General features: G+C 36.9%; 3 protein-coding genes across 6 annotated transcripts in view; 2 read left to right on the top strand and 1 right to left on the bottom strand.

Annotated features, from left to right (window-relative positions):
* Sema1a (semaphorin 1a) overlaps positions 1 to 22,984 on the bottom strand; it is a 461,552-nt gene that overhangs the window by 159,492 nt on the left and 279,076 nt on the right. The gene's annotated exons all lie outside the window — the stretch shown is intronic.
* LOC114252912 (uncharacterized) lies at positions 13,321 to 16,480 on the top strand. The gene has a single exon (XM_028187602.2). The coding sequence runs from the start codon at positions 15,252 to 15,254 to the stop codon at positions 16,407 to 16,409; it is 1,158 nt and encodes a 385-aa protein (XP_028043403.2). The 5' UTR covers positions 13,321 to 15,251; the 3' UTR covers positions 16,410 to 16,480.
* Positions 16,603 to 17,982, top strand: LOC114252876 (cilia- and flagella-associated protein 20). The gene has a single exon (XM_089735300.1). It carries the CDS (start codon positions 16,929 to 16,931, stop codon positions 17,775 to 17,777), a length of 849 nt encoding a protein of 282 aa, XP_089591426.1. The 5' UTR covers positions 16,603 to 16,928; the 3' UTR covers positions 17,778 to 17,982.

The raw sequence follows: 22,984 nt of genomic DNA, 5'->3' as shown, positions 1-22,984 counted from the left end.
AGAAATAAAAGTGTCTCATACGTTTCTTTAATATCGTTTTCACAAAATTTACATATCCAGAACTCTTCCAAGTTGCTTGGATAGGCGATTTTGCAAGTCAATATTGCAGCCAAATATATTACTCGAGAACATCGGCTTTTCAAGATATTGAACTATTCAATGGGCACCGAAAAGCATAAATTTTCAACGCTTAACCAAAAATAATGAATTATTGGGTCAATTCAGAAATTTTATCGCGGTAAACAAATTGTAAGGGCTCACGTTAAATCACGGTAATAAATAAAAACTATTACCATTTTATAACGAGTATTACGATAATAATGTTGGCCAATATATCAAGTCGTTAAAATTGTCATATCAGAATATACCTCAATATCGCGGTTATAATCGTGAAATATTACTGAACGTGGGGTGTCCAACCGAAAACAATTTTTCGGCTTCAATTCAGGAAAGCCAGTAATTAAAAGAACCTTCAATTAAATGTTCCACAGCTTGAACCAAGGACCTATACATTTAGCTCGTTTTTTTAATTCAAGTGTTCCCCTATAAATACCGGCATATCGAAACGAAGACTTCATCATCGTATTGAGAATGAACCGCGTAAATCGATAGCTTGTAACAAAATGACGACAACAACCGGGGAATATCGATAAAAATAAATGGAGCCGCCCAGCATCAGACGTGATATGTCGGGATTAAGCAGAGCACATCAATAAGTAGCTTTCAAAATTCAGCGCACATCAGGACGCGAAAGAAACGAGAAAAAATTGAAAGGAGACTCAAATATGTCGTCTGAATATTAAAAAGCAAAATACTGAATAATGCAGTCGGCGAGTAGCGAATGATATAAGAGCTGTAAGACGATTGTCGGGGCTATTTGCAAGCCATTAGTGCTGATAAAACGTAACAAAATTTGGCGCAGTAACGAAATGTGTTTACGATGCTATCGACGTTCGAAATGTACTTTAGATACTTTCATGTGTGTCATATAACATATTTTTTTGCCTCATAACTTGCTTCGTACTTGCGGTTAGATATTTTGAAACAGTATATTGGGAATTGATGTGATATATATTCGTATTAAAGATTAGAACATTTGTAGGCATGCATTTGTAGGCAGCGGCTTGGCTCTGCCCCTGGCATTGCCAAAGTCTATGGGCGTCGGTAACCAGTCAACCATCAGGTGGGCCGAATGCTCGTCTGCCTATAAAGGCAATAATAAAAAAAACATTGAATACGTTTTTATTTCTTTGAATTTTTCACTCACTCTCTGTTTCATTTAAATCTTTTGGCAAATTAGAATCAGTAAGTAAAATTTATGTATATCGGACTTATTCTTTTTTATTTGAGGTCAGTTAAAAATAATTGTATTTAGAGTATATAATACGCATTTAGCATCTAGCTACTGACAGTTACATATTCCACGTCTACTTTTCAATTACAAGATAAAGTAGTGAAAGAGCCCTCAAAAAAAAAAGGCTGCAATATTAACTGATCGGGGTTTAAGTGGTGGTAAAGTAAGTGGATAAAAAGAAATGAAAATCTTAGAAGAAATCTAAAAAGTAATTTCTAGCTAGCTTAAAATAATCTTATACATTAATTAATGTGCAACAATTCGAGTCACATTTGTAGTTACGTTGAGACCTAGCTGATCCGGCAATCAACTCGAAAGGCGATTTTGTCGGACATATTTTTGGAATTATTATGAAAAACTGTTGTTTGGTAAATAAAGGAAAAAGTCATATAGCAGTACGTAGGAAATACCTGTCACACAGGAGAATATACTATGAAGTCTCAATGTACCTGAAGAATTATTTCTGAAAATGCACTTACTGTCCTGAAGTAATTGGTTCCAGGAAACCATGGCGACGATTGGTACGTTCACAAAACGGGATTGCATTATCTTTATTAGATGTAGAGCATTGCTTGTGAGAAGTCCATTACAAATCGATAATTTTAGGAGCTTACTCCATATCCTACTAGCATTATAAAGAAAGTTGGATTGATGGATGTCTGTTTCTCTTTCACACAAAAAGTACTCTACAGATTTTAATAAAACCTCACACCGTAATACCCTTCCTTACAGCAGACACGTTATTAGGTACCTCAAGCACCGGTCATCGTTCTCGTCGAACCGGTCGCTTGCGACGAAGAGCTCGACGAGTAAATTAACCCACAGACACAGTTCAGTGAGTTTCTCGACGGATCTTCCCAGTGTGTCGTGTTTCCGATCCAGTAGTAGATTTTTCGAAGCACTCCTTTGCAAGGGTTAGCGTTAGCCACGTTATCAGGATTGAGCCCTGTGAGTTCACCTACTCGTCCTGCGAATCTAATAAAGCCCTCAAGATTACTAGAATAGGTAGGAAAAACACGTATGGCACTCGGGGACTACCGCGGTAAAGCTATTGCATAGCATTTTTTATCAGCTTATGCAATTATAATTAGACAATAATAATTTAATATGAAAACAATAATAGCATATTTATAAACGCTATAATTAAAAACATTAACTATCCCATTCACACTCATAAGCTAGACCCCGCGAGAGAGAAATGAGCAGACTTTTCATGATAAGCATGCAGTGCGACGTCATGCCGCCGCGTCGCACGCTTATTCACAAACACTACACAAGCGCAACATGTGAATGTGTTGAACGCGAGCTACATGGTAGGCAGAGTGGGGGTGTTAGGTTTTATTTTCGTTACGGAATTTCTTGATTTGGTCGCCGCGCTCAAAGCCCGTGATAAAAGCTATGCAATGCCCTAAAACACACACATACACGTTATAAAATATTACGATTAACGTACGACAGATGGCGTGCGAGTGGTTTAAAGAAATAAATGTTTTTCATAGAATCAGCAAGAGACATAACGAAACGTGTGTGGGATTCGCTAGTTTATATTATGTAATAACATTGTATTAAAGTAATTTAACTTTTTTTAACGTTTAATACTTTAATAGTTACTCTGTTAAGATAGACAAAATTGTCTCAAAACTTTAATAAATAAAGTACAGACCAAGAGCCTCCTTTTTGGTGCTAATGTACAGTAACAGATTTGTAGCAAGTAAAACACACGATGTGGTCATTACAAGGGATAATCCTGGGATAAGTGTGACGTAACGCCGGTCGCCCTTAGACAATTCGACAGATTCCCCGTTTTAAGATAGACATTTATCACAATCACGAAATGGTTATGTACATCCTATTGTATTTGTTTCATACCCTCAAAGGCAGGCAAGCTTATAGCCGGAAGAAAGGCATGTTATGACTGCAGGAAATATCAGACAAGGGTATTTATTCCAGCATCAGAATGCCTGGTTCGTATTCGTTTATTTATGGATCCTCCCGATCCATTAACAGTGTTTTTAGGTACCTCAAGCACCGATCACGGTCCTCGCGTCGAGTAATAATTTAGCCCATAGACACAGCCCGTTAAGTTTCTCGCCGGATCTTCTCAGTGGATCGCATTCCTATCCGGTGGTAGATTCTGCGAAGCACTGCTCTTGCTAGGGCCAGTGTTAGTGACACCTCCGGTTTGAGCCCCGAGAACTGACCTACACGCTAGGGTAACGCTGATATAGCCTCTCAAGGCTACCAGCATAGGTAGGAAAGAAAAAAAAAGAAGTGTAGTAGGGAATAATTTTGTTGCCGAATTTGGTAAAAGTAGATACGAGATCATCTCAAATATTTTAATTCACTCTTAATGGAACGTGCGGTGCGTAACTTGTGGAGTGCTGTTATAGCACTGTAATTGAAGTGTTGTAGTAAAAACTTTAAGCGCGCTAACCATGTTAAAACGTAACATAATAATATATACAAGTTGCGAAAAACAATATTCAAACAGACGGTCTTTTTTTTTTATTGCTTTGATGGGTGGACGAGCTTACAGCCCACCTGGTGTTAAGTGGTTACTGGGGCCCATAGATATCCACAACGTAAATGCGCCACCCACCTTGAGATATGAGTTCTAAGGTCTCAAGTATAGTTACAACGGCTGCCCCAGCCTTCAAACAGAAAGGCATTATTGCTTCACGGCAGATATAGGTAGGATGACAGAACAAAAACAGTTACGCTGTAGAAAAAGATCTTCTGTTGCCGTATGTCTTATAGATTTCTCTTCACAGATCGAAGGGCTCTAAACGATTAAGAATTTCGCCAATTTCAAAAGACCCATAACGTTGTATTTTCTATTAATCCATAAAATATTGCATAAATTCAAGCGAATTTACAAACTGGAAGGAATTTTTAACATCCCATCACAAACGAGCCATTAAGACAAAAATAGACCTTGGAATTTTCATCTAGCAAATGCAATTTTCGACAATAAAGTGCACACGGTCCATTACTGCTCGTAAGTGGTGGCAGTAAACACCCCGCGGGGTGCTATTATACTAGTTTATATTCACACTTAAGGTTTATTGAAAGCCTTCTGGTCTGATACTGCATTTTTAAACGTTCGAAGCAAATGGGCGGCGAGGGCCCCAGATATTTATAGTTTCTCGTTTTCTAAGCAGTAGCTGAAGTCTATTTTACATTGTTTCCTTTACCGGTCACTTTAGTTAGAATAGTTTGTTTGTAATAAGACATAACAGTCCCGCAGTAGTCGAAATTCGACTATAATTAATTGAAATTATAAGTTTCAACATTATTAGGGTTCTATTATCAAAGACTATTAAACTTCACAGATTTCGCCAAGACTACACTATAGACAAATAATATTAATTATTGAAAATATTAAGCTATTCTCAATTTGACCACATACCTCAAGCAATAACAAAAGTTTGATAATAAACAAAGATTAAATATTATTATACATGTGTGTCAAATACATGGTAGTGCGTGTAATGTTTTTTTATTGATTTAATGTATTTATAACTGAAAATATCATTCTGCAGGCCTTCTCTATATTCTGTATAAGTTTGGGATATTTCATACTCCTCCGTCCGCGCATTTTCTTAAAAAGGGGTACAAAGTTTTTGCTTCACGTATGTAAGCCCTTCACAAGGTGGACCAATGATCGCTGGATGTAGGCAGGGTAGCATCGGTCGTGGTAGTGAGGCTTCGCGGAGGTCTATGTCCAGCAGTCGTCTGTGGGCTGAAAGATAGATTTTGAGATCCGCTTGGTGATGTTTTGGCCATTTTACAGTACAATTGAGATAGTTCTAAGATGGGTAACGAGTTTGCATTTTGATGTCTATGATATTCTTTTCTAAGCATTTTCTTAGAATCACGCGTTCGACGCCACTTCAACGAGTTTGACTTCGAAGTGGTATCCGAAGATGGGAGTAATTTTTGTTGCAATCCAGTAATTTTTTAATGCCAAATCATCTTTCAATTAGTGTGCCTATCGATAATTTCAAGTCTACTTCTTTACGTTGCTCACTAAAGTTAGGTCTCGAGTTAGACTAGACTCAATTATACAAATGATTGATTCGACGGCATTGAAATCTATCCTAAGTCCTATCAAATTCACACGCCCCTCGCATATTATGGTCCATTAAATTTACTAACAATTATTCGGGACATTCCCGATGGACTTTTACATGTCATTAGGTTTTTACGGGACAACGCTTTTAAATAGATTTGTTGATGAATCATGTGTTAGTAACTTTACTATTTAGTGTCATTATATACTATTTTAAGGACTAGATCCATTGTTGACTGACGACCAAAAAAACTCAGTCTACGCTAAAGTATTTCCAATTTTAAAGACCGTGTTTAAAGCACAAGTTCAAATAAAATATTTTTGTTGAATTCAATGTGGTATTTTTTTTTTTGGTTTTCGCGCCTAGTAGATGTAAAACGACTTTTACGGTTTAATCACGCGTCTCTTACTGTAGTTATATTATTTCAGACATCTATATATATAAAAGAAAGTCGTGTTAGTTAAACTATTTATAACTCAAGAACTGAACTGCTGCGGCTGAACTGATTTGGCTGAAAATTGGTGAGGAGGTAGCTTAGAACCTGGAGAAGGATACTTTTTATCACATTCCCGTAGGACGTGACATAAAACGTGGTATAACAAAACGCAACTGATATGGAATAACAAAACGAAACTGACAGCTAAACGTAATGTAGTCTATGGTTAATTGTAGTAGAATTTTGAAGTTGACCGGTTGATGTGTTTAAAATAAACTGTGTGGCGGAACAAAGTTCGCCGGGTCCACTAGTTTGTAATAGTTTACAGTTTTCGTGGCCACAAAAGATCGACTAAGATGTTATTCGTCGTCTTAGAATTTTGTGCTAAATACGATCTATTTTTCTATAAAAACGACTTCTAAATTTTTTAGTTTCATTTCACACAGAACGAACTAAAACTGTGATGACTTGAGTTTTCGTCTTCACAATAGCGATATCCTCGCGAAACGAAATCACGGAAATAATTTGATTTGATGACAACAAAAAACGCTAGATTAAACCGTAAAAGTAATTTTAATTGAATTCAGTGTGGTTTTACCGATTCCAAACATTAGTGACAGAGAGTGGGAGATTGGAATATAACTATGCTCTATTTAATTACTTCTTGGATAGTGAGCAGAGAATCCTAAGTAGATAATGAGCTTTATAGAGATCATGCTGAAAAAGGGGGGGATTGAAATATTAATTGGGTTAGAACGACGGATATTTTTTTGTCTTTAGTATAAGTTTGACCCAAGTTCATCAACAGAAGTCGCTTTTTTTTTCGGGCCGGGGGCCGAAAATCCTGCGAGGTCCCCGAGGCCTAGGGGGCGCGCGGGGTATGTGGGACTTGACAATCTGCAGGTGTTGGGAGCAGACTGCGGGCCCAAGGAATTTTAGGGCCCTATCGAACTAAACGACCCCCCTGCACTGTTAAACCCGACGTCCGATCACCGTCCGGGGTCAGAACCCGGTCAGAACGCAACTCAACCGCAAGGTATACTCAATTTTCCAAAATGCGCATGGAACGCATTACGGCAGAAGTAAATGGACTGTTTAAACTGATAGAGCTTAAATGTCCGGAGTAGTCCAGACGTTTTATTTGGTTGTACCTTAATTTTTATATGATCCCGTAGGCACATATAATTTTATTACGCAACTTTCGTTATGTTACGACCTTGTTTTATAGTGGTGGAACCATCTGTGTACACCCATAAACTTTACAGTTCGGTCGATATCGTTTCCTATGGACTATAGAGAACGGGTATCTCCAAAGGGTTCATCCCTTTGTGTATGTATATAGCCACGCCGCTAACTTCTAAATTATTTTAGATCTGATTTCCGTGTCCGACCCATTCATATTTGTATGTCTATTTCATGTTCATTTCAAATAATGAGTTGGTGATTATATTAAAGTAAATAAGTTCGTCTGAAAATTAGTGTTGTTTTCTTCTTCACGAGCGAATTTATTAAGGTAAGTAACAAAATAAACTATTTGAGTAGTATTCCTTTAATATATAAATGAATAGTTGTTTTTTTTTCTCCCTACCTATGCTGATAGCCTTCAGAGGCAATTTCAGCTTTTCCTTGATGTGAAGGTGAGTTCACGGGGCTCATGGGGCTCTAGCCGGGTGTTGCTAACACTGGCCCTAGCAAGAGCATTGCTTCGCAGAATCTACCACCGGATCGGAAATGCGACCCATTGAGCAGCTCCGGTGAGAAACTCAGCGGGCTGTGTCTATGGGCTAATTTACTCGTCGAGCCCTTGAGGTACCTAAAAGCACCGTTAATGGATGGTAATGACGTGTTTAGGGCGACATCGACTGTTTACCATTGGGTCCACAGGATCGGGTATGGAATAGTTGTATAATATATCAGGAACTTTTATCCGTATCTTTATCCGTTGTGAACCTATAACACCGAAAACGCAATTACGTCATTGTCGCGTGAAGGTGTGAGTGCCGAGTGTGTGTAAAAGCGATTACTGAAAGACAACTATCGGACGACAATTAAACTCCGAACTTTGGCTATTGCTTCCGTTTTCCCTTTATATTCCTAGTTGCTTGGACTTAGATTTGTTGTTTTGTATTATATAAGGACCGGACGGATTATATACGGATATTATATTAGTGGCACCCTAACAATATATTTGCGCATAGTACAATAAAAATGAAAGGCCCGAATCGTTTTCAAATATGTGTTTTTTTACATATTTTTATTTTTATAAAGCCATTCAGACATTTCATTTTATTAATTTTTTGTTTTTTGTTTTAAGTAGTGGTATTAATATTACTTTAATTTTTATGGAAGATTTCTTGATTTTACCTAAATTATTATTAGTTTTTGTCTGTTTGTCTATTATAGACATAGGCCTCCTCCAACTGCCTCCACAAGCTTCTATTTTCAGCTGTTCTGGTCCATGTACTTCCCGCAACTGCCTCATTGTCGTCCACACATCTACTAAATTGTCTACCTCGGTTTCTTTTTCTGTCTTTCGGATACCAGTACATTATAGTTTTACACCATTTCTCCTGTCCTTTTATAGTATGCCCCGTCCACTTCCATTTAAGTTTCCTTATTGTAACCGAAACATCCTCTGTTTGAGATTGTTTTTTAATTGTTGATGTTCTTATTTTGTCTGATAATCTTTTCCCCGTCACGCTCCTCTCTATAGAGTTTTGACAAACTTCTAATTTTCGAGCACCCTGTCCTTTTTTACATATAACTTAACTTAAATTTTGTTTTGAAAAACCAGTTCTTGGGAAGTGGAAGAATTATTTTCAAATTAAAGTACTTGTACGAATTCGAGTGAGCTTAACATTGTAATCGGCTTTATGAAATCTCCATTCTATTTATAATAACTAAGGGGAAATTAATTTGATAATGACTAATAATAATAATAAATTAATACATAAATATCAAAGAAATTGTTTACAATCTTCTTTTTCATCGCTTCCTCATGAGGGTCGTGACCACCTTGGTCTAGTTTTTGCACCAGCTTCCTCCGATGCTGCCTGCATTCGGCCTGCTTAATGGCGCCCAGGACGCTGGTGTTTGTGGCCTCCTTCACAATGTCCGTTCACCTGGTTGGCAATCTTCCTCGACTTCTCTTTCCTTCCCCGTGACTTACAATTATTAGTTTTTCCAAGTTGTCAGGATTTCGTCGGGCCACGTGTCCGAAGTACTTGAGGAGACGCTGCATACAGATCGTTTACAATAGTATTCAATAAAAGTTTAGTTAATTGGCAAAGAAAATCGATGGGTTATTTCTACTATTGACTTAATTACGGTGAACAATATCGGTTTTCGTAGGACGAAGACGATCATTTTACTTTTCTTTGAAAGTCTCATCAATCGCGTACTCTTAGTATCAAAAGTCTGAGCAATAATTTTTGTTCTACTGGTAGTAGATAAGTTACATGGGTCCCATGGGTACGTAATCTTTGCTGCGAAGTATTATTCAATAGTAATTGCGAAGGTTGAAGGGTCCGACAGCCGTTTTACAATCTATGTATGTATTTAATTGATACTTCGAATTCAAGTCTCAAGTTGGTGACCTTAAGAGTTCACGTTGTGATGTCCATGGGCTCTAGTGCCCTCTTGAACTCATTCACCTATTTAAGCGATAAAATAATATAAAGATCCAACAGCAATTATTTCCGGTTATATTTTCCAAATATCTTCCTGTAGATAATACGTAGCAAAAGAGACAGTATGAAAGCAAAGCGCAACTATAAATTTTCAGAGACATGTTAGCTAAGAGACGGCTGGTCCGTTTAATTATCCGCATTCCGGGTGGACAAATTGTTCGGTGGACCTCGTTCCCGGATATTAATTTCAATACATTGTCTTTACCCGGGAAGCTACAGCGATTATTTTGAGAGTGGCCCAAACGTTGCTGTCTGAGAGAAAATATTGGATACAGAATTCCTAGGTTTATCGAATTATCTTTATCATCGCTGTGATTTAAATATTTATATCACCGAAGTCTCATCAACAACGCGAAGAAGTGCCAAAAATAAAACCACTATTTCATTATTCATTAGCGTTCCTGATAGCGGCTCAATGTTTTATGTACTTATCAATTGGTATTAAGACGTTAATATTCGCGCTTCAAGTAAGGTAAGCTGAAATATATATCGAATTATCTTTATCATCGCTGTGATTTAAATATTTATTTCACCAAAGTCTCATCAACAACGCGAATAAGTGCCAAAAATAAAACCACTATTTTATTATTCATTAGTGTTCCTGATAGCGGCTAATGTTTTATGTACTTATCAATTGGTATTAAGACGTTAATATTCGCGCTTAAAGCAAGGTAAGCTGAAACATATATCGAATTATCTTTATCATCGCTGCGATTTAAATATTTATATCACCAAAGTCTCATCAACAACGCGAATAAGTGCCAAAAATAAAACCACTATTTTATTATTCATTAGTGTTCCTTATAGCGGCTCAATGTTTTATGTACTTATCAATTGGTATTAAGACGTTAATATTCGCGCTTCAAGCAAGGTAAGCTGAAACATATATTATATCGAATTACCTTTATCATCGCTGTGATTTAAATATTTATATCAACAAAGTCTCATCAATAACCCGGTGAAGTGCCAAAAATAAAACCACTATTTTATTATTCATTAGTGTTCCTGAAAGCGGCTCAATGTTTTATGTACTTATCAATTGGTATTAAGACATTAATATTCGCGCTTCAAGCAAGGTAAGCTGGAACATATATCGAATTATCTTTATCATCGCTGCGATTTAAATAATTATACCACCAAAGTCTCATCAACAACGCGAATAAGTGCCAAAAATAAAACCACTATTTTATTATTCATTAGTGTTCCTGATAGCGGCTCAATGTTTTATGTACTTATCAATTGGTATTAAGACGTTAATATTCGCGCTTCAAGCGAGGTAAGCTGAAACATATACCAGCCTTACGAGCCCGTTACAGTCGGATCGGCGTACTGACAAACGATCCTTGGGACTCACGGTGTACGCGAAATCGTGAACTCCAGCAAGCCATACGACCCCGTCGAGATATGTTTTAGATAAAGATTATTTATACAGTGTCTTATTTTACAAATCCAATTTCCGTGTGAATACACGGGCCGGTTGTAAATAACGCAGACAAAGCTTCGCCTGAATCGGGCGTTGTTCGTTCGATACATTATGCAGACCACGCTTCGTTGCGCCGAGCAATGAGCTTTGTAAATACGCACGCTGAACGATGCTCTTTGTAGTTTATTAATCTTTTTAGTAAAACGTAATTGATTCATTTGAATTAGTATATGAAGGTTATCGAGAAGGTTATAAGAACGATCATGATCATCAGCCATCTACGGTGAAGGAATAACGTCGTGTAATAAAAATTAAAACCCGCAAAATTATAATTTGCGTAGGTAATTATTGGTGGTAGGACCTTTTGCGAGTCCGCGCGGGTAGGTACCGCCCTGCCTATTTCTGCCGTGAAGCAGTAATGTGTTTCGGTTTGAAGGGCGGGGCAGCCGCTGTAACTTTACTTGAGACTTTAGAGCTTATATCTCAAGGTGGGTGGCGCATTTACGTTGTAGATGTCTATGGGCTCCAGTAACTACTGAATACCAGGTGGGCTGTGAGCTTGTCCACCCATCTAAGCAATAATAAATGCCTGTATTTCTCCACTGCTGGATGTAGGACTCTCCCATAGTCCGCCACAATGAATGATCCTCCGGCTTCCGTATCCAATCTTTCCCAGCATATCGCCGCAAGTCATCGGTCCACCGGGCAGGGGGACGCCCAACGCTGCGCTTACCGGTACGTGGTCTCTCCAGTCCCAAATATATTAAGTTCTAGCTGTACCCGTCCGCTTCGCTGGGCATTTAAAATTAACATTATTATTTCTCACCCCCACAAAGATTCTCATCATTAATGCCCCCGCAACTGGTGTAGGGAATCCAACACTCATATAAATATTAGCCTATCCATTAAGTACATGTATTTTCTACATGGGTACCAAATTTCAATCGGATGCACGGTCCAGTAGTTATAACGGAACATCCGTAAAAACCACTGTAGATTTATAAATAGTCAGGTCATAAGTATTGTCACACAGTAAAAACTTTTCTTTTAGAATGCTGGCCACAAAAAAGTTTATTGAATTCGAATTTCGAATTGTTCATGAAAATAAAAATGTATACTTTTAGAATATTACTCATTTTTAAATATGGAGTGGACGCTTAAAGAAGAATGTGTTGCAGTTATTGCGTTGCATCGTTGCGGTTACGCGCCAATTCAAATTTTTAACATACTGAAAAATTTGAATATAACCAAAAAATTCGTTTATCGTACAATCAAACGATACAATGAAGACTCTAGTGTAGATGACAGGTCAAGAAGTGGTCGCCCTCGGTCTGTTAGGACTCCAGCAGTGATAAAAGCTGTGAAGGCGCGAATTCAAAGAAATCCCAAACGTAAGCAGAAACTGTTGGCCCTTCAGATGGGGTGAAGTAGAACCACGGTGAAAAGGGGGTTAAATGAAGACTTAGGGCTTCGGGCATATCGAAGAAAAACAGGACATCCTTTGAATGCTCGTCTAATGGACCTGAGACTGAAGAGATGCCGCGCTTTGTTGAAGCGGTACGCGGGAAAAAAATATCGGGAAATTCTTTTTTCGGATGAAAAATTTTTTACCGTAGAAGAGAGCTACAACAAACAAAATGATAAGATGTACGCACACAGTAGTGAAGAAGCGAGCAACCGTATTCCGCGTGTCCAACGAGGTCATTTTCCATCCTCGCTCATGGTATGGTTGGGAGTTTCTCATTGGGGCTTAACGGAGGTACATTTTTCTGAGAACGGTGTAAAAACGAATGCAGCTGTGTATCAAAATACAGTCCTGACGAACCTTGTGGAACCTGTTTCTCATACCATGTTCAATAACAGGCACTGGGTATTCCAACAAGATTCGGCGCCAGCTCATAGAGCGAAGAGCACACAAGACTGGCTGGCGGCGCGTGAAATCGACTTCACCCGGCACGAAGACTGGCCCTCCTCCAGTCCAGATTTGAATCCGTTAGATTACAAGATATGGCAACACTTGGAGGAAAAGGCGTGCTCAAAGCCTCACCCCAATTTGGAGTCACTCAAGACATCCTTGATTAAGGCAGCCGCCGATATTGACATGGACCTCGTTCGTGCTGCGATAGACGACTGGCCGCGCAGATTGAAGGCCTGTATTGAAAATCACGGAGCTCATTTTGAATAAACTTTAGTGTCATAAGAATCTATGTTTTGTTAAGTTCATTTTGGTATATGAATGGTTACATATATGGTTACATATAATGGTTATATAATGAATAAACTTGTTTCAATTATTTTACATTAAACATGTGACAGAATTTATGACCTGACTAGGTAGGTATATTAGTATAGATTAAGAACGTGCAACCAAATAGCCAAGCACGTGAGTTTGAGTTTATTTACGTTATATTAAGACATAATACACGTTTAGTTCACAAAGAAAATAGTCAAACAAAAGAAATTAATGAATAAACTAAATTATTGGTTAGCGTCTAAGAAAACATTTTGGTTCCAGCAAACAAACCTAATTCATTTATTTCACCCCGGCGGCCGTTAGCGTTATCGGATACACGTTTTCGGCTCCATTAATTTCGAAAAATCTATCGATATCTTAACTCTGTGCCATCTGATGTTCCACCCTAGCGACATAAAAAAAACACACAACGTGACGCCGAATTCTTATCCGAACAAAAAAATAATGCGGATAAGTTCTTGTAGCATCGTTGCGGCGGGCGCTATAACAACCCGCAAAACAAGACCGTGCACTTCTTATCGTGACAGTCGAAAGGCACTTTTTCATTTTCCTTTTTGTTCCGGGCCAGTCGCGTTTTTTGCTAGTGCACGGCTGTCTCTAAGGGCGCCCGGCATAGTGGAAAAGTCACGTGATTTAGAGACGACAAAAATGCTATATTCGTAACGTTACATGTGTGAACCTTACTTGTGGGTTTGCGTGACATATTTTCTTAGTGTCGAGGATGATAAATGGGTAGATAAATCACAAAGAAAGCGAAATTTTCTTTTTAAAAGTTTTATTTCTACGTATTCGAGGAACTTTTGTGTTTATGTCTGACACAGAGTCATTTATTTCGTTTATATATTTGCCTAACTCAATTTACTTCGATGACAAAGTGGGTAAATTCCATGTATAGACGGAATGGTTCGGTTTTTTTTTTATTTTAGCATATTTTATTACGTATTTTAGAATATTTATTTTAATATTTTTCCTTTTCGTTTCATCATTCTGTTACCTATTTGTGTTCAGTGAGCGTAATACGGTTAAAAATTTGAAAAGCTATGCGAAATTTTACAAGCGTTTGCCAATTAATATTTTTGGTTTTTGTGTAGTGTGGTCTTGCTTAAATCATAATCCTGTACACTAAATATAGGTTAATTTTAGTCAAGTATTGACTTGACTAATAACTTGGTACGTTGATATACAAATACTAACGTGCCAACAAGTTTCTTTTTTCATCGTGAATGGCTTTTGCTCAGGTTTTTTTTTAATTGCCCTTGTTGGCAGACAATCATACGGCCCACCTGATTGTGAGCGGTTACCATCGCTTATGGACGTCAGCAATGGTAACGACAGAGCTCAGCCGCTGCCTACCGTAAAATATGTCATGTTCTATAATTTCTTTCAGGCATCGTACATACAACATTTTTCAAATACCTACATCAAGTCTTACATAGCGTCGTGCTCGTTAAACTCAAGCACTGTTTGCATTTACATTTACCAAGTACCATTTAAGAGGGTGAATATGAAAGAAAAAAAGACTCTTTGAAAGGGTGGTGTACCAAAAACTCTAATTTCCGCCGGCGCCACACCTAAAGTGCTTTCCGATTCAAGTTCGGTCGTTCGCCCTTAATGACAATGCCTTCATAAGTTGAAAGTTAGAATATTCATGAAGTTTCAATTAAAAATAATTTTTTACAAGGACAAAAGGACTAACAGATTTGAGTGACTGAAATTTTTGCCAGGCATTAAACGAATATATGCAACTTCTTACTTGTCAGCTGTTATATATTTATCTACGAGTATATTAGTTACCACATAAATTTTCAAACTAAATATAATAGTGATATAAATCTCTTTAATCAAATCTGATATTATTAAAAAAAGCCGCGGAATTGTCCCGGTTTGTCAAAAATTTGTCACACAATATCGAATGTAATCATCGATCCACGTTGATATTGTTATTTTATCAGTAATAAATAATAACAGATTTCTTGTTTGCAAAATTCAATTCGAGACCTTTACTAGGAATATATTCTGACCATGTATCGTAATGCATACCAACGAGGGATGCTGACCATATTTTTTAGCGTCGGTTCTAAGCCTTTGGAAATATGGGACACACATACTCAAGACGGTTATATTACACGGTTTTTAGATCAAGACATAAAGTCTATGGTATTAGAAATACTCGGAACTAATGTAAGTACAACGTATATGACCTGCCCTAAAGGAAAAACTGTTTTAGGAATAACTATGCCTTTTCTAGTCATGATAGTCAAGAACTTGAAAAAGTACTTTAGTTTTGAAGTTACCATCCTTGATGAGACTGGAACACGAAGACGATTTCGTGTTTCAAACTTCCAAAGTACTACGCAGATTTTACCACTGTGCACCGTTATGCCAATAGGACTATCAGAAGGCTGGAATCAAATACAATTTAATTTAGCAGAATTCACCAGACGAGCTTACAACAAGCAATTTGTGGAAGTGCAAAAACTCAAAATTAATGCGAATATTCGGCTCAGGAGGATATACTTTACTGAACGACTCGTACCAGAGGATCAATTACCACCAGAATATAAGTTGTATTTTCCTTTAGCAAAATCAGCTAAAGCAAAGAAAGGATCAGTAGAGCATGTTAAGGAAAACGTTAAACCATCTACATCCTTGCAAATTGCTGTAGAAACACCAATTGAAGAGAAGAAGGGTAGCAAAGTTGACATAACCAAACAAGGTTCTAAGGCTTCATTACGTTCTCTCAGGAAATCTACGTCGCATGAGGTGAGAATATCACAAGAAAAGATTCAGGAGGTTCCTGAAGAAAATGTATCTGTTTCAAAACACTCTTCAGAACGAACTGAGTCGCAAACGGTAGTTAAAAGTGGAACAGATGTATTTGATAAGGACGAAGCCAGTATAACAGGGAAAGAAAATATAAATAATGAAAAATCAAGTGATAATGTGGAAATTACGGAAATCATGCCAAAAAAGTCAGAAGAATCGAATCAGGAACGTGTTGAGGTAACAGAGAAAATACAGGCTACTGAGGAAACGCAAGTAACCGAGGAAATACAAGTAGCTGAGGAAACACAAGTAACTGAGGAAATACAAGTAGCTGAGGAAACTCAAGTAACTGAGGAAACACAGGTTGCCGATGCAGCCACAGATAGTACTGCTCCACCAGATGTTGTTCAATAGGTAGTTTAATTATTATATGAGTGTTGGATTAGTGAATAATATTTATTAATAGGTTTTCGAAATAAAATAATATTATACTTGTACGTAATTTTTTTATAGTATTTTTGCATTAGCTAGAAACGGTATAACAAAATTTCAATCACATGAATATTCGATTTAGGACAGTGATAAGACTACTATTACTATATATAAGAATATTGATTTCGTTGAATATACGAGTATGCACTATAACTTAGACGCAGCTTCGTTCTTGTTCATGTAGAGAAAATAACCTATTTATCTACATCAGGAATAGTATTATTTTCAATGAAAGGTGTGCATGCAAAAATCATGATGAACGATTTAGTAGTAAGGACCTGAAAGGGTAATAAGTAAATTCACTTGCACTTTAATACTTTGGTTAGAATAACAAGAAAACTTACCTTTTTACAATAAATGTTTATGGTCTTACTATTATAACAATTGACAACGTCATAAGGATTTGATATTTCAAAACTATTAGCCCCACAGTTACGAAAAATGTTCAAAAACACTTACCAAAATGGATTGCTGTCAATATTCTACAGTTGCGGATCGAACCCTCTGGCTTTATGGGATATGGAAGTGAAAAATGGCCATATAAAAAGGCTGACTGATAACGAAGTGAATTCAGTAGTCTTGGAGATCGTGAGTACAAATGTAGCGACTACTTTCATAAGATGTCCAAGGAATGATCAAGTCTTAGGTATTAAATTACCATTTTTAGTCATGATAATCAAGAATTTAAAAAGGTACTTTTCATTTGAGATTACGATTTTAGATGACAAAAATATGAGAAGAAGGTTCCGAATCTCAAATTTTCAGTCGACAACTAAAATAAAACCTTTCTGTACCACCATGCCGATTGGCCTATCCGGAGGTTGGAATCAGATTCAATTTAATTTATCTGATTTTACAAGGAGAGCTTACGGAACTCAATTCCTAGAGACATTGCGAGTCCAAATTCATGCTAATGCAAGATTGAGAAGAATATACTTTAGTGAAAGGCTTTATACCGAAGAAGAATTACCACAAGATTATAAGCTGTATTTACCATTGGAAAGGAAGCAAAAAAAGGAAAAACCCGAAAAAAAGGAAAAAGAAGTTACTTCCAAGGCTCCTAAGCTTCGAACTGAGGCGCCCATTGAAAATAAAGTTGAGGCCATTCAAGAGGAAGTTCCGAGCAAACATAGTACTGCCGGAACAGTCACTCCTGCTGTTACAGAGGCAGGAGATGAGCAGCCAATAGATGTCCAGTTAATTGATGAAACTAATATCGTAGTCGCAGAAGATAACCCACAAGAAGCTGAAGATGTCCTAGAAACAGAACCCCCAGTTGCAGAAGAATGATTATTTTTATTGTATTATTGTTTGTTAGTTCTGTTTAATTTTTGTGATTATGTACTTATATAAAATCGGTTATTGGAATATTATAAAATGAAGTTTGATTCAACACGCTCGAGTATTTTTTTTCGGTAATATGTTTTTCATTACGTGTTTCAAATTTGTGGTGGTGATTGGTGATTCCTCTTAGTTCAGTAATATTTGAATAACTTCGCTTACCTGCAACAAAAAATGTATATTTGTTTAGTGATGTCATAAATTATAGTTAAATATTAATACAATAGGTAGAACTCGGTTTTAAAATATTGTATTTTATTCCAATTTCTTATTGAGCTCCGGGTAATCATTATGAGATTAAGAAGCAGTAACTAAATTAATTTCAAATCACTCACTATGTAAAACTATGAACATTCTATGAAGTAACCGGGACTTTTGTATGCTAAATTGAATATAAAACCGTAAAACGACTGTCAGGAGGCGAATTCCCAAAAAATATCTCGGCGCGACCTTTACAACGAGAAAAATAAGGTCGAACTGGGTTTTAAATATGCAAACATTCATACGTACTGACCTTTTCCCGGTCTAAGTTTTCAACGAAATGAAATTGTGAGCAAAAGAAAAAGAACTGCAGAGAACTATTATGAAAGGAATCGGTGAAAGAGCAACCTTTAATCATTTATGTATTATAGAATGCGAAACATTGAAATGTTATTCTGTTATCTTTATGTGTACGAAGTAAAAGTTACAAGAATAAAACATATTTACGAAGATAAGGATGATTTATGAAAATATTGATTTGCATAATATATGTACATATATCGTTTTCTTTTTTTTGTGCAAAGATAAAAGTTGCGTTTTTCCGTTTGTGACAATTTTTTTTTGGGAAGCAAATACATTAGTCACTTTAATGTTACAGTAATAGAAATATTTATATAATATAAAATAGGTATAATAAATTATAGGTATAAATAATTAAATTAGAAATCCTAACTTTTTTATTGCCCTTGTAGGCAGATGAGCATACAGCCCACCTGATGGTAAGTGGTTACCGTTGCCCATGGACTTCAGCAATGCCAGGGGCAGAGCCAAGCCGCTGGAAAACTACTATACTAACTACTTATAGAAAGCTTAGCACAGTTCTCATTTATTGAGTATCTGGTTATTTGTATGCTACAACTATGTAAGACATTACTGAAGGAAGATGAGACCTTTGTTCAGCGGCACTATATGTCATTCGAGTGCTGTTTATGCATCTTTTTTGCTTTGGCTTCGGGCATGTGTCGCGACGGGGTGACGACTCAGTTGAGCGCCTTGTGGTGCAGGGCAGGTACAAGATCACCGTTACGAACGACCACAGATAACCCAGGGGCTCTCTGTGCGAGGGACCGATTAAATAAAGGCTGCTCTAAACGGTCCCATCAACGAGTGCACAAGAAGGGCTGCGGCACGCCAGGAATGGCTACGTCTTGTGAAGCGCACCACCATCAGAAATAATGACCACGATCACTCTGCCAAGTGCAAACGGCTGAGAAGATTTTTTTAAGCTTTTGCATAGCTTTTATCGTGGAGTTTGAGCGCGGCGACCGAATCAAGAAATTCCATAACGAAAATAAAACCTAATACAATCACACGTTGCGCTTGTATAGTGTTTATGAATAAGCGCGAGGCGTGACGTGGCAGTGCACGCGCATCATGAAAAGTCTACCTATCTCTCTCTCGCGCGGTCTAGCTTATCAGCGTGAAGGGGACAGTTAATGTTTTGCTTTTGTTAATGTTTAGAAATATAACGTGGTCTTATTTTATTATTGTTTTAATATTAAATTATTATTGTCTAATTGTAATTGAGTAAGTTGATAAAAAATGCTATGCAATAGCTTTACCGCGGCAGTCCCCGAGTGCCACACGTGTTTTTTTAAATTTCTAAAGTGATATTAGTACAGACATTTAGCTCAGAAATAATGGGTAATTCTTAGTTATAACACATTATTAGTCACTATACTAAGTTAAAACGTATAATATATATTGGAGTTGGTTACAAGTTATTAGTTACTCTTGATTTGTGTTTACATATGTTGGACATGTTACACTGTTTATATACACGACCTCGCAGTATATTCGCCAGCATAAACGTTGGCAATAAGTTACTATGGCGTGGCGAGCGATAAATCACGTAGCGACGTAACGGTTCATGTATGGTATAAGTTACGAGCGGATCAAATGTTGCTTTAACAAACTTTTTGAATGGTAGGCATTGTAACGACCAGTGTTGTGGATTTACAGTTGAAACTGTTAAGTTTGTAGATGCATTTTATTTGTTGATTTTGTTTATTGATTTGTCCTATTTTTTGTTTTATCTACACAGTGTACTGTTATTTACTCTAATAATAAGTTTAAAAAATAATATCCTGAAAAGCACCCCACACTTTTTTTACAATAAAATAATTTTTTCTTACACTAATTTTAATTCAAATTTATTAAAATTTATATTCTATTTTTTAGTTGGATTTTCTATAAAAGCGTATTTTGTTAGTTTTTTTCAACTACTACTTATTTTTAATTTTGTTAGTTGAAATTCAATTTTTTCAATTTTTTTTTTTTTAATTTTTTATTTAATATTGAACTGTCATCGGTCCTTAATAAGTATACCAAATTTCGAGTTAATCCGACGTTTTGAAGGGGGTCAAAATTATGTTCAAATGTTCCGTTCCAAACATACATACGTCTGAAGCTAATAAATGCGTATTAAATACATGTCCTATGGCCATGTTTCGTTTTTTACGCATAAACATGTGAGCGAGTTCATAGCCCACCTGGTGTTTAGTGGTTACCGGAGCTCGTAGACGAGAAGGCGAAACCTCAGTTACTTTGTATCAGGACTTTCCCACCTTTCGAATCGAAACGCGTTATTGCTTTGCAGCAATAATAGGCAGGGTGATATGTACCCGGGCACTCTCTCCCGCCGTACCACTGGTGCTGTACCATTTTTAATGCACAAAAATCATTTTTACCATACTATCAGAATCCATATGTATAACAACTTCCTCCTCAATTCCTTCCCAATCCTCCTCGCCGATATTTAATAACCCTCTTTCATTAGTTTAGTATGTAGTAGTAACGGAAACTTTGATAAGTCATTTTCATCGACTTTGAAACGTTCGCTTAACTTGAAAATTTGCACACGCATCAAGGTCCGCGGATAATAATATGTATAATAATTTTAAAACTTCACTCTAATATCCTGAATAGTATTATGAGGATAAATAAGATTTAAATTTATTGTTAATTCGATTGCTATATAAGCGCTTTTTATTTAGTTCTTAAGCTAAATTTAAACACCGACCTGCCAATAACCGAGGCTATAAAGACCGCCGAGGACAGGAAGACGTGGGGAAGCATTGTCCATCGAGTAATCCACATTTTAGATTAGACACGACCTTCAGTAATGAAGAGACCGACTCAGAAGAAGAAGAAGAAAGAAGCTAAATTTATTTTTATTTAATTTGACACTATAATGTTTGACAAACTGCTGAATATTAAAAATTTTAATCAATATTTGTAGCGGTATAGCAAAAAATCAGGATACATTTCTTTAACTTGAGACACCAGTTAAACGCTTTAAAGAGCTGATGTAGTCGTCTTTGAAACAAGAACACCTCCATTTTAGGTTGCAGCTTAATTTGCGTAGTTAATTTCTCGTCATTATAATAATTCAATTCGCTTATAACTTTTACCAGATTCCAATAACGATGTGAAGCTATGCGAACAGTTCGCGTTGGCTTCGCGTAATATTAAAGCTTTAATTTACAGCTGCATTATTAAACCGACGCAAAAGATTGGTCATAAACAACCTCCAGCGTTGAAAATTTTCGTGAACGTTTTTAATTATTTTTTTACTTTGCTTTCATTAAAATCGAGTGTTGGTTAGTTTTGAGGATTTGTCCCAATCATCACTATTTTGTGCCATGAAAATCACTTTAAAATTTATGACTTCCTATATCCTATCCTTCCTTTGGTGGTAGGGCCTCTTGTGAGTCCGCGCGGGTAGGTGCCACCACCCTGCCTATTTCTGCCGTGAAGCAGTAATGCGTTTCGGTTTGAAGGGTGGGGCAGCCGTTGTAAATATACTGAGATCTTAGAACTTATATCTCAAGGTGGGTGGCGCATTTACGTTGTAGATGTTCATGAGCTCCAGTAACCACTTAACACCAGGTGGGCTGTGAGCTCGTCCACCCATCTAAGCAATAAAAAAATATTAACTTAGTGTAAGACGCCCCCAGGCTCAGTGGAGTGACGATCTATGCAAGGCAGCTGACAAAATCTGGACGAGAGATGCCGAGGATAGTGCCCAGTGGCGTGGAATTGGGGAGGCCTATATCCATCAGTCGACTGCTATAGACTGTTGATGATGATGATGATGATGACAATCTTAAGATCCTGATATAATTTGAATAAAACCAAAACTAACCATAATACAGTAGAAACAAACTTGTAGTAGATGATCTCAATAAATCTCTTACTCTCTTATCTCTCTAAAAATTACTGTATTTGGTGATATATTTCTTTAACTTGATATATGGTGGTGATATATTAAAGGAAACTGAAAATCATGGCTAATTCAGAACAGGACCACGCTCTACGGTCATTATCGCAACCCGCAGACCAGAACATGAAAACAATTTGCCAGTAGGCGTGCTCCGGATGGTCTAGTCAGCTCACGGCGACTAATTTTTGAAGTCGTAAAATTTACGACAAACGGAGAATAATCCGTTCGAAGTACGGGCCGAGATAAACGTGCCGGGGTTCCGGAATGAATACGGTCAGCGAAAAAACAAGAAAGGCTTTTTTTTTTAAATTAGGAATAACGTGGCAATATCCGGTTGTTTTCTTTGTATCACGAAAATAGGTTAGGCTTTTTCACGCGAATTGTGTGAGAGTATATCTGTTTTCGTTTTCATTTACTTCTTTTTCATATAGGTAGTGAGTGCATTTTATTGCTTTACGATGAGAATTTTTTTTTTTTTATAATTTATAAAAAAGCAAGATAGCTTTCAAAGTACTAAATTTGCTTCAATTAAAGTAGACAATTCACAATTCTTATACTTGAAAATTAACATATAAATTCAAATAAATATTTTTATTTTTTATATTGAATGTTGTTTGCTGACGCTCCTGTGACACTTGCCCAAATTAAAGGAACGACCGCCATACTTGCA

This window comes from Bombyx mandarina, chromosome 19 (genome assembly GCF_030267445.1).
Source record: "Bombyx mandarina strain Sakado chromosome 19, ASM3026744v2".
Lineage (NCBI taxonomy): Eukaryota > Metazoa > Arthropoda > Insecta > Lepidoptera > Bombycidae > Bombyx > Bombyx mandarina.
This window is presented reverse-complemented; position numbering and strand designations above follow the sequence as displayed.

Excerpts from the sequence above, each read along its gene's own strand:
- LOC114252912 (XM_028187602.2), top strand. The coding sequence starts at position 15,252 with ATGTATCGTAATGCATACCAACGAGGGATGCTGACCATATTTTTTAGC.
- LOC114252876 (XM_089735300.1), top strand. The coding sequence starts at position 16,929 with ATGTTCAAAAACACTTACCAAAATGGATTGCTGTCAATATTCTACAGT.